At 38.5% G+C, this 10958-nt stretch overlaps 1 protein-coding gene across 1 annotated transcript; it reads right to left on the bottom strand.

The window, feature by feature from the left end:
- Nucleotides 1–138: 138 nt before the first annotated feature.
- On the bottom strand, nucleotides 139–462 carry LOC101583511 (serine-rich and transmembrane domain-containing protein 1-like). The gene has a single exon (XM_004648214.1). The coding sequence runs from the start codon at nucleotides 460–462 to the stop codon at nucleotides 139–141; it is 324 nt and encodes a 107-aa protein (XP_004648271.1).
- Between the last annotated feature and the right edge of the window lie 10496 nt (nucleotides 463–10958).

The raw sequence follows: 10958 nt of genomic DNA, 5'->3' as shown, positions 1-10958 counted from the left end.
TGCTATTTGTTTCTCAATAAAATTATGGAAATAAAATAAAAAAAAAGAGTCATGTTTTCCATGAGGCAATATTCCCCATAAATGAAAATCTAAGCTGCTGGTGCTTTAGCTAAGAATTTCTCATTTCCCTTTTGTTTTTTAGGATGAAAGATTGGAAAAAGTGGACCTTTGAGAGGAAATTCTACAGACTTCTAAGTTGGTGAAGGAACTTCCAGCATCACTTGGATACTCTGGGTAGGAGGAACTGGAGAAGATGATATTTTTGAGCCTCTGGAGGGCAGTGATTAACAGCAGAAGCAGAAAGGCTAAGAGGCTGAGGAAGATGGGCACATAGATGTAGACATTCCATAGATGGCCAGAAGAAGAGTCCACTAACATAGACAGTGATGTGGGATGCAGCTCGAGGAAAATTCTATTCTCCACACTTTCCAAAAGTCCAGATGCCGAGTGAGGCTCTGACATCTTTACAGAGGGTGAGAGATGAAGAAATATATAACCCATCAGATTTTCATGGAGAGGTTGAAGAAGGCAGAGCCACCACTGTGTTTGTCACCATGGCATCAGCGGAAATTTCAGGCTGATAGGTCCGCACAACCAAATCCTTGGTTTTTAAATAAAACCAGCAGCAGCAGATAGGGTGCTCATCACTGCTGCAGACCTCTGACCTTCTGGGTGCTGTGGTGACTCTGCCTCTGGGATGCGCTCAGGTCCCCAGGACCCTGCCTTTGGGATGCGCTCAGGTCCCAAGGACCCTGCCTCTGTGGTGCACTCAGGTCCCCAGGAACATAGGGCTCTGGGGTGCAGCGGGCACAGAGTCAATTTTTGTCTCTAACTTGAAGACACAGAAATGCAGATTAAGTAATTTTTCCTATGGTGTTTGTGGGCCAAGATCTGTCTTTTTAGCTTGGAACAAATGTCACGAGCAGACTGGGAACCGCAGCAGGAGTTAATAAGGGTCGTGTCCTCAGGTGACTGTGGATCAACTTTAGTATACTTAATTGGGATCACTACTCTTAATTATTAAAATTTTATCTAAGTATTAAGTATCTTGAAATAGAAAGTGTGACACGAGAACTGTCTTTTCTTACCAATGTGGACATTCTAGTAGTTGGATCCCTGTAGCGTGTTAACAAACAATAGTTATAGTTTTGCAGAGAAAATTTGACATCAATGGCGCACACAGAAAGTTAGCATTTGAGAGATGACCTCATGTTGGCTTGATATGAACTTCTTATTACAAATATCTGGAGCATAAGATAAAGGCATAGACAGGAGGAGGCATTACCATAGGTGGTAATCCCAGCACTCAGATGATTGAGACAGGAGGATTGATGCAAGTTTTAGACCAGCCTGGACTACTCAGTGAGCTCAAGCCCAACCTGAGTTGCATAGTGAGATCCTGTCTCAAAAAGGCAATATAACAAAATTAAATAATAAAATAAAATGAAAGGCATATGTTCAAATCTGAAAGAAAATATTATGTTTTATATATCACACATTTAGAAGGCATGAATACATAAAGCAACACTGAGCACTCTGTTTTACAAGTGGGTCATAAGCTGAGTAGCTATTGACAAAGCTGCACCAGAATTTAAAATCTAATAGTCTTTTCCTCTTACACTGGATATTAACATTCTGGTGCTGAGACTCAGGCAGAGACCAACAATCTCATGAATCTGAGGCTTTCTCTGATTTCATCACAAATACTTTCTTCTTTCCCTCTCTAGCAGCTTTGGGCATTTTTGCTTACCTTTGAAATAGGCACACTGGTCTGGATCCAAGGAAGCATAACTTTTTCCACTTCCCGATTGGCCTGTGTCCAGATCACACACACTTTGTCTCAAAGGGAGAAACCTGAAGGAAAAAGAGACAAAAATTATGGTACAAGTTGGCAGGAGAGGGCAAAGCGAGACTGAGAGAAGGATGAAGAGGAAAAGAAGGCAGAAGGGAGCAGAGGGAGGAGTGTTGGAAGTGTCCGACTGAGAAGCAGAGGAGAGGGAGGAGTTGAAAACTTCAGAAGGCAAAGCAAGGGCAGCAGTGACAACTCAGGGGATCTAATTTGATTTAGGAGAGGGAGGAGTTTGGGCAGGTTGTAAGTATGGGGAGAAGTGAAAGCAGGAGAGACATCCTGAGGATGGGTCAGTTAAGGGGGAGTTGGGGGCATGCTATGAGAGCAGTAAAGGCTTTTAAAGTAACTTTGGCCATTTGCTGTTGCGATAACAGAAGTTTTATCTGTTTTGGTTTGATGTTATCTTTGAGCCACAAGGAATTTATATTGGCCAAGAGACAGCAGCAGTCCCAGACATCCCAGAGGATGGTAAGAACACAGTAGTCCTTGAGGGAAACCTATTGTGGGCGAATGGCTTTCAACAATGGAAACAAAACAGGAGCTCCCAGAAAGAGAGAAGGCTCACCTGGAAGGATCAGAGCTGGCTGCTGGTGGATGAGGGCTGGCAACAGCAAATGTCCAAGCAAAGAAAAAGGGCTTGCTGGCAGGGGGACCCAGACCAAGGGAGAGAAAGTCCCCAATCTCAGTAGGGCCACACAGCCTGCCCAATCTGAGTCACAGCATCAAAATGTTAGGTTTTTGTTTTGTTTTATTTTGGTGCAGTAAAAAGACAGGAAAGATAAAAACAGGCCTTTATTACAGGTGTGGGGAAGACCACAAGAAAGGAGAGATGTAGAACTTCCGAGGGCCTGCCTGGGTGAACAAAGAGTATACAGGATCAGGATGAAAGTGGAGTTTGGGGGCGATCTTTGTGATGTGGCAGATTGTGACTGGGCAGGAGGCAGGAACAAGGAAACAGGATATTGTGAAAAGGAAGTAGGAAGTTGTAATTGACCATGGAGGAGGAAGGCAGAGCGTAGCACATGGCCTCTGGGGGCCTGTGCCATGTCGGCTTTCCTTCGTGATGACTTGGCACCATTTTTATTAAGTCAGAGAAAACCCATCAATCATCATATTCTATGCTCCTTTCACCACACTTTAAATGCTCTCTCTTTCTTTGATTCAGTAAATAAAGTGACAAAAGTGTTTTGTTTTTTTTTTTTCCCCCTGAAAGCAGGTGATGGTCTTTATGAATTTCTCCTATGAGGTCTGTATTCTGGGAGATGAGATTGACTTTCCTACTCTTCCTGCTCTCTTGTTTTTCTTTTATTTATTTTTAATGGAAAATTTTCTCAATAGTGTACATTTTTGTTATTAAAATATATTTATATTATTTTACTGTGATTTGTTAGTCTGTGGGGAGTTGATCTCAGAGATGCTATCTTAAAATTCTTGCCAAGTTACTTTTGCTTACAGATTACATTGTGTTAGAGTTAGTCCTTATAAAAACATTGTTGAAGAAGAGCCAGCTTAGGGAATCCTTCATTCATTCTGTCCAATTTACTGAGACTTTATTGAGTTGGAATTCCCTTAAGTACATGATTGCTTTTTACATGGGTCTTTCTCAATTGCGACCCATTAGAATCAGTCCGAAGAAGATCAGACTATTCCATGTAAATATTCTCATTGTTAATTATTTTAGATTTCACTTCAGGATTTTTCTAATATTTTTGTGGTACTGATGTAGGTAGATGCAGTGGATAAAAATATTATAGGCAGTGAGTCAGGGCTGGGGCCTCAGAGGAACCAATGTAGATGGTGGGATACCCAGCAAATGGAGGGACAGGAACCTCAGATGTGGGGTCACATTGAAGACAAAAATGAAACAAATGCGCCCACTTACTTCTCTAGGGCTACATATCAGGGATTGATATTTTCAATAGCTATTGACCAGAATGAAACAGAAAGAGTCACTAACCAACCCCATAGGAAAAGCCTCTGTCCTGTATTCATGCCCACTTGGTATGTGACTCACTTCACCATTTGATACTGATTTAATCAATTTTACTTGAGCAATTATAATTGTCATCTTATTGGCTGACCATGGTTCTGTCCTGCCTCATGCCCATCTTGTGAGTTCCTGCGTTTCCCTCCTTGGACTTCACCTCAGGGATTTACTCCTTAAAAATCCCTAGAAAAGACAAGTTCTTTGGCAACCTGCTCCGTCTCCTTCTGCTCCTCTCTCCCTCTCTCAGGGTGAAGCTTTCTTTCCCCCAAGGAATATATTTTATTCTTAACCTCGTTTGTTCCTGAAATTCATCCTTTAATTTTAGAGAACATGAATTTATCCCAGATAACTTTCACGTTGGGAGTCCCCCCCACCATATCAGTATTATTTTATCATGTAGAATTTACAAAGTAAAATGTGAATGTCTGGGGCACAGTTTTAATTTCATTTTACATTAAGAAAAAATTCCTACTTTGATATAATTTTTAAAATGTCATATGTATTTATTTGTGTTTAAAGAGCACAAGATTGCTGTGAATATGACTTTATTAACCTTGTTCTAGTTTATTCTGCCTTGCAAAAATAAGACTGCAAGCCAGAAATAATTTCAGTGTTTATCACAGATATTCATATTGATCAATTTTAGCAAGGACAATAGTCTGCTCATCTAGAGAAACAGTTTGCTGATTAAATAAAAGCTTAGCAAGGTTCATTTGAAGGCATTCACATTACAGTATTGACTAAATTTAAGCCATTATATCACAAAGTTTGCTCAGTTCTAACCGATGTCATGCTCAAAACTTTTGCCTTAAGCACTTAGGTCTCAGAGACTCTTCTAATTTTTGTAATTTTTATTTTTTTTAAAGATAGAGTAATATGTAATTAAGGTGGGCCTATGGTCCCCAGGCTGGCCTCAAGCTCACACTGGCCCTTCTGCATCAGCTTCCAGAATGCTGGGATTATAGACATTCTGAACTTTGATGTGAAAATAAAATATAAAAAAACACTTTTGGAGCTATTTCTAAACAGAACCTATCTCTACTCTTAATGGAATATATTATACATAGATAGTAGGAAATAATTCTGTTTTCTAGGATATGACATTTTTATTTTTGGAAAATTACTAGTTTGTGAAGGGAAAAGCACAACACTACAAATAGTGTGACATCTTTTGTTTCCAAAGACTGCTGATACACTAGAGCAATATGTGAGTAACAACATAAGGGAGAGAGTTCAAGGTGTGCTTGGGGGAAGGTTGGGGCTATAATCCTGAAGTTATCTTAGGTAAGTATGGCGGTCAATCTCTACCAGTGAGGATTCGAGAGGCAATGGGAAATGAAATAAATTGGGTTTTATCCTATTAGTAGGACAAGAATATAGGAAATATTCACCATAGACTAGTCAGTGTTTCGTTGGCAGAAGACACTGAGGCATGTCTTCACATGTAGTTCTCATCATCTCCTCGAAGGACCTTATTTTCTGCTTAGTCTGCTTTGGCTTTAAAATTCTGTTAGGGGCCTCATCTTGCAGCTATTAATACTTTAAATTTTGTTCTCCTTTTTCATTTCGTATAATTATTTTTTCATCTGTTTATTTTCAATTTTTCATGCTTATATCTGGTGATCTGAGCAACTAATTTGAAGATAACATTATGCAAAAAATTATTAAATTCTTATTACTTTGTTTACTGAAATTCTATATTGTTTCTAATTTGTAAAAAACTGTTTTATTCTCTTTGAAAACAAACAAACAAAAAAATTCTATTAGGGGTTGTAAATACAGCCTAGTGGCAGAAAACATTGTTAGCATTCATAAGGTTCCTGTGTTCAATCTTCAGAACTGAAAAAATATTTTTGTATACACCCAACACATACACAACCACAGGATAAACTTAATTATATATAATTTTATGATGCAGATTATTAAAAAATGCAAAGAACAATTAGCAGTCTGGGGTTATAGCTTGGGACAAAGCCACTGACTTCAATGTGGAAAGCCTTGGAAGGTCAGTCTCCAGCACTTAAAAATATTAATATAAGGCTGGTCAAATCGCTTAGCGGATTAAAGTGTCTGCTTAGATGCAGAGACTGGGAGTTTGATACCCAGCCTGCTGTGCCGGCTATGCCCCTGGGGCCCACTGAGACAGCGATTGAGACTGGGTGTGGTGGCGCTTTCCTGTAATCCCAGCTCTTCAGAGGCTGCATACAGGAGGCTCACTATGAGTCTGATCTACACTGTGAGATCCTGTGCACCCTGTCCTAAATACAAAAAAACCATATATATATATTTGTTTATATAAGGATATATCACCCTTTTTGCCATGAATTCAGAATTTAGAATGCCGGTCAGTGTTCAAAAGGCAAAGTACAGCACATCAACAATGAGTGTACTTTCTTATCGCTTCTCGGCCTTTTGGCTAAGATCAAGTGAAGAATGAGTGCACTTTCTTCAGACTGGGTGTTCTGTGGAGAAATATGTGTAGCACAGTGATTCAAATAATTCTCAGTAGTTCCATTTAAAATTACCTTCAGAGTCAAACTAGAAAATCAGCCTTTCCTTTATGATGTTAACCCAGCTTGGTTTCTAAAATTTCTTTGTAAGGGGTTTTGTGTTGTTTCAAACCCTGAAAAAATATCTCCCCAAGTTGAAGATTTCTGACCATGAAGAATATTTAAAAAGATGAGGGCAGGCTTAGCTCCATGGTCTAAGTACCTGCCTGGCAAGTGCAAGAACCCGGGTTTGATCCCTGGTAGTGCATACTGTGCAGGTCCTGGAACCTTGGGTGTACCATGCTGGCCATTGGAACCAGGGGTGGTGGTGTACACCTGTAATCCATTGCTGGCTAGGCTGAGACAGGAGGATCACTATGAGTCTGAGTTGCTTAGTGAGACACTGTCCCAACTAACTAACTCACTCACTAACTAACTAAATATGTTTTTTTTTTTTTAAAGGAATGGGTCATTGGTTCAGAAGGTCATTACAAAAGAAAGTTTCAAGCCTTATACACATTTTTGGAAAAGTGTCTCTGTAACATTCTTTTGATGCATAGATTCTTTTATAAATTAATTTTATTGGTACATTTTAGATATGAATAATGGTCATATCCATCATAGGGATTTGTACCTGTACATGATAAAAATTTCTCTTTTCCTCATTCTCCTTCCCTTGCTTCAACCTCTCTTCCTTTCCTTATTTACAAAAGCTATTCTTCCATTTTTTTCTTCCTATTCTTTTTTTCTTTTCCCTTCCTTCCCCTCCTCCTCCCTCCTTCATTCCCCTTCTCATTTGAATATTTTCTTCCTCTTTCCCCATACATGTTGTACATATTGGTCCTTATTTACCCCTTTGGTTTCTCACACCCGAGAAACAATGCAATATTTAAACATGCAAGTCAGATTTGTTTCACATAAGAGTATAATCTCCACTGCCTGGCAAGTGCAAGGCAGTGAGTTTGAGCCCTGGTACTAAAAAGAAAGAAAAGAAAAGAAAAGAGTATATGATCTCCAGAGGGATGCATAAATTCTATCCCTCAAGAGAACAGAAGTGCTGCAGTGTCCTGCAGTTACTCTCTAGGGTAACAGGAAGGGACTGTCCAGCTCAGAGTGCTGCCCAATTGCCCCAGGCTGAGGAGCTCTTCCCAGCCTCTTTCATGGATGTCTCTTGAAAGACATACCAGATATGGTCAGTGGAGAAGATCTGCTGTGGTAACATGGTGACGTAGGCACTAGGAATCCCTCAGGTGCTCTAATTGGTGCGTGCTTGTGTTCTTGCTCTTTCCCGACACCTTCCTGAGCACTGGGTGCTTTCAGACATGAAGGCTCAAGCTGGTTTGCTAGCTCTTGAAGCTCATTCATGGCCAGCTCAATACAAAGACTTTGTTCTGGCTTATAATATTATCTGATAAATAACTTCACTCTGGGAAGATAGGCTGTGAGCTCCTACTTGGATTTCATAAGTTTTGTTTCAGTGGATCCTTTGGATGTGTCTTGTGGTAGTGCCTCTTCCTGGGACAGCTGCAAAAGCTGACTCAAAGTCTGATGTTCTGAAGAAAACTCTTACATATTCCTTTATATCAGCCACTGATGTTCCCAGCCCCAAATCTAGGGATTTCTGTTGAATCTTTAAAACATGTTTTGTAGAGTTGCATCACTCTTTAGTCTATTTGTTCCATGTTTCAAGTCATCAGAAACAGGATAAGTTTGCTCTAAGATTTTCATGGCTGAAGCCATTAGTGTCCTTTAAGAAATGTTCAGGTTTCTGGCCTGAGAATTGAGAATGTGAAATGAGCAGGGTAGAGCTAGGCTACTTGTTTTCTATTAAGTGTGTACTGCTGGCCCTGTTGAATGCTGTCGTGCACACAGTGGGGACTGCCACTTTCCTCATGGTAGGTAATACTCTTGAAGGGACAGAAAAGCTCTCCATTGATCTCCTTCCCAGAGGCAGATATCACAACTTCTCCATCTCTCAGGGATATAGCAAGGCGAGAACTTTTCTGCGAAATGTTTGGAGTCATGATGAGGGAGCCAAATGATTTAGTAAATATATCAAAGTGAGACCTAATTGCAACTCAGGAGCATAAACCTTAGGTGTCACTATTTTTTTTTACCTTTCCATCATCTCTGTGGTCACTGAGATAATCTACATTCTCCACTTAACACCTGACTACTCCTGAGTGGTATAAAAATCATATGATATAATTAGGCAATTTTTCTTTTCTTGAACTGTGTATACATTTTTCAACTCTATTAGTTCCCCTGAAGGTATTTTTGAGGAATTTAATATTACTGAGAACACCAAGAAAACAAATGAATTATAAAATTATTTAATTTGGCTAATGTACCCATAAATTTTAGAACTTTTGGTAGTCAAAACCATTTATTTTTTGAAAGATAATAAAAATAGCAAAGGTAATTAGAATTGATACAGAATTTCACTAAACAAAGTGATAGGAGTGCAACAATGTTCGTTATATTTCTGTCTTAGTTACTGTTTACAATTATCTAAGCCATCCTAAAAGAGTAAATAAAATCCCAAAGGTACAATCATTTCCTTGAATAAGCTAGACCACTTATGGCTTAAAAATACTCTGATAACAATATTCTTGTATCTGACTGTGTTTTTCAGAATCATAGATACATTTGATAACTACTGTACCATCAAATGATAGCCCAACAAGAACAGAAAAATCTGGTGCACACAATAGTTGAAGAGACCACTAATAGAACCCTAAAATGTAATTTTTATGACTTTGTATGATACGTTTTTGTAATTATTTCCCCATGTAATTGTCAGTTATGGTTTTTGAGTACAACAGACTAAGAATGACCTACAGGAATTAAGAAATAAGACAATCTCTAATGCAACATTAATAAGGTTTATAGATAATATCAACTTGACTTTGTCTTTATTCTAAGAGAAGTTTACCTGTGAATGACATATATATAACTTCACTACTTCCTTTCGGAATTTCTTACAGATAAATTTATTGGACAAAATAAGCACTTCACTGAGAAAAATTACTCACTTATGAAAGCTTAATTTTCAAGACTCATTTCAAAATTCTGATTTACTATATCAACCAATCCCAAACCGCTATATCACACATTTTTATCTAGTCCTAGTAAGTTTCCTGTCTTGAAACACTAACCTTCCACCACTTGGATCCATATTATAGAGCCTTATGAATGTCTGGCTTCTGATACCTTCCTACTGAGACACTTGCAAGAATTTGTCAGTGTAATAAACTTGGTCTATTTGAATCCAAATAAACTTGGTTTTGTTATCTCTTCAAGTTGCTGAATGATGTTTAAGAATGTTCAAGGGAAAACTCTATAATTATCTTTTGCAAAAGTTCTGATGCCTTTTCTGAAAAGTTTTAAATTTCATGTTTTATTTTTATAGAGATGATTCCTTCAGGAGTTTAGAAAAACTACAATTTGTAGAAATGAAAAGTAATTATTATCGACTTTCTTCATTCTTCTTTTTTTAAATTTTTTTTCATTCTTATTTTAGAAGAGAATCTGAACTATATTATGGAAATCTGATAAACAGACCTATGGGTCTATGACAGTTAATTAGTTTTTGTTTCTAGTATGTAAAAATTTATTTCTATATATTAGATTTTTTAAAAGATGCAATAGAGGAGAAAAGAAAACCACTATTGTACCTATTCAATATCCTGATGAGAAATAATCAAATGTGGGAGCAATGTCACAAATATGCTTAAAGTTGCCAGTTATTTGTTCACTCCAAAAGGAGGGACAACTGCAAAGATTATAAAGAATTATTTTCCAAGTAGTAAGGTAAATGAGAAATTATGCTGAAGAGTAGCAGAAGAGTGGTGAGACTTTCTTCAAGTGCAAAAGTCCAAGATAGTGTCATAAACAGGAGAATAGAGCATCTTGATTCCCCCTCACTGCTGCCTTTCCTGAATTAAGTGGGGGCCAAGACAAGATTCACCTTATGAGCTATAAGGAAATTAGAGACTTTTAGCCACAGTCGTGAGCACTAAAGATGTCTGTAATCTACAGCAACAGACCCTTACAGCCCTTCTAGACCTAAAACATAGCTTGGAGTGCTATATAAAGCTCACACAGTTATATTTTCCCCAAGAAAGAAACCCAGTGGTATATTTGCCACACCATGACTTCAACTGTTATGGCTCAATGTCATCTAGAAATGAGGCCCTCAGCTACAGTGTGATTTGTAGCCACAACATGTCTACAACCCAAAAAGGGGACTTTATAGCAAGAAAAGTAAAAAGATTTAAAATAACAGTTTAGGATATTTCTCAGTTACTATTTTCTCATTGTTGGGCCAAATACCCAACACTCAAAATGAAGGAAGGAAAGGTTTATGTAGCTCATGGTTACTAGAGGTTTTAGTTCATACTCAGCTGGGTCCAAGACAGAGTGGCACATGGCAGATAACAATCTTTCATGGTGGCAGCAAAGAGAGAGAGAGCAAGGGGGAAGAAATCAGCAGCAGCTCAAGCAGCTACCTTCTTTTCCCGCCTTCAATGAAATGTACATTACCTGCCCCATAGCAGGTGCAGAATCCACACCCACAATAATCAGTCAAATTCTAGAAGCCACCCCAAGACTGCATGATAGTTTTTGGGGA

This window comes from Octodon degus, unplaced genomic scaffold (genome assembly GCF_000260255.1).
Source record: "Octodon degus isolate 3935 unplaced genomic scaffold, OctDeg1.0 scaffold00362, whole genome shotgun sequence".
In the NCBI taxonomy this organism is placed as follows: domain Eukaryota; kingdom Metazoa; phylum Chordata; class Mammalia; order Rodentia; family Octodontidae; genus Octodon; species Octodon degus.
This window is presented reverse-complemented; position numbering and strand designations above follow the sequence as displayed.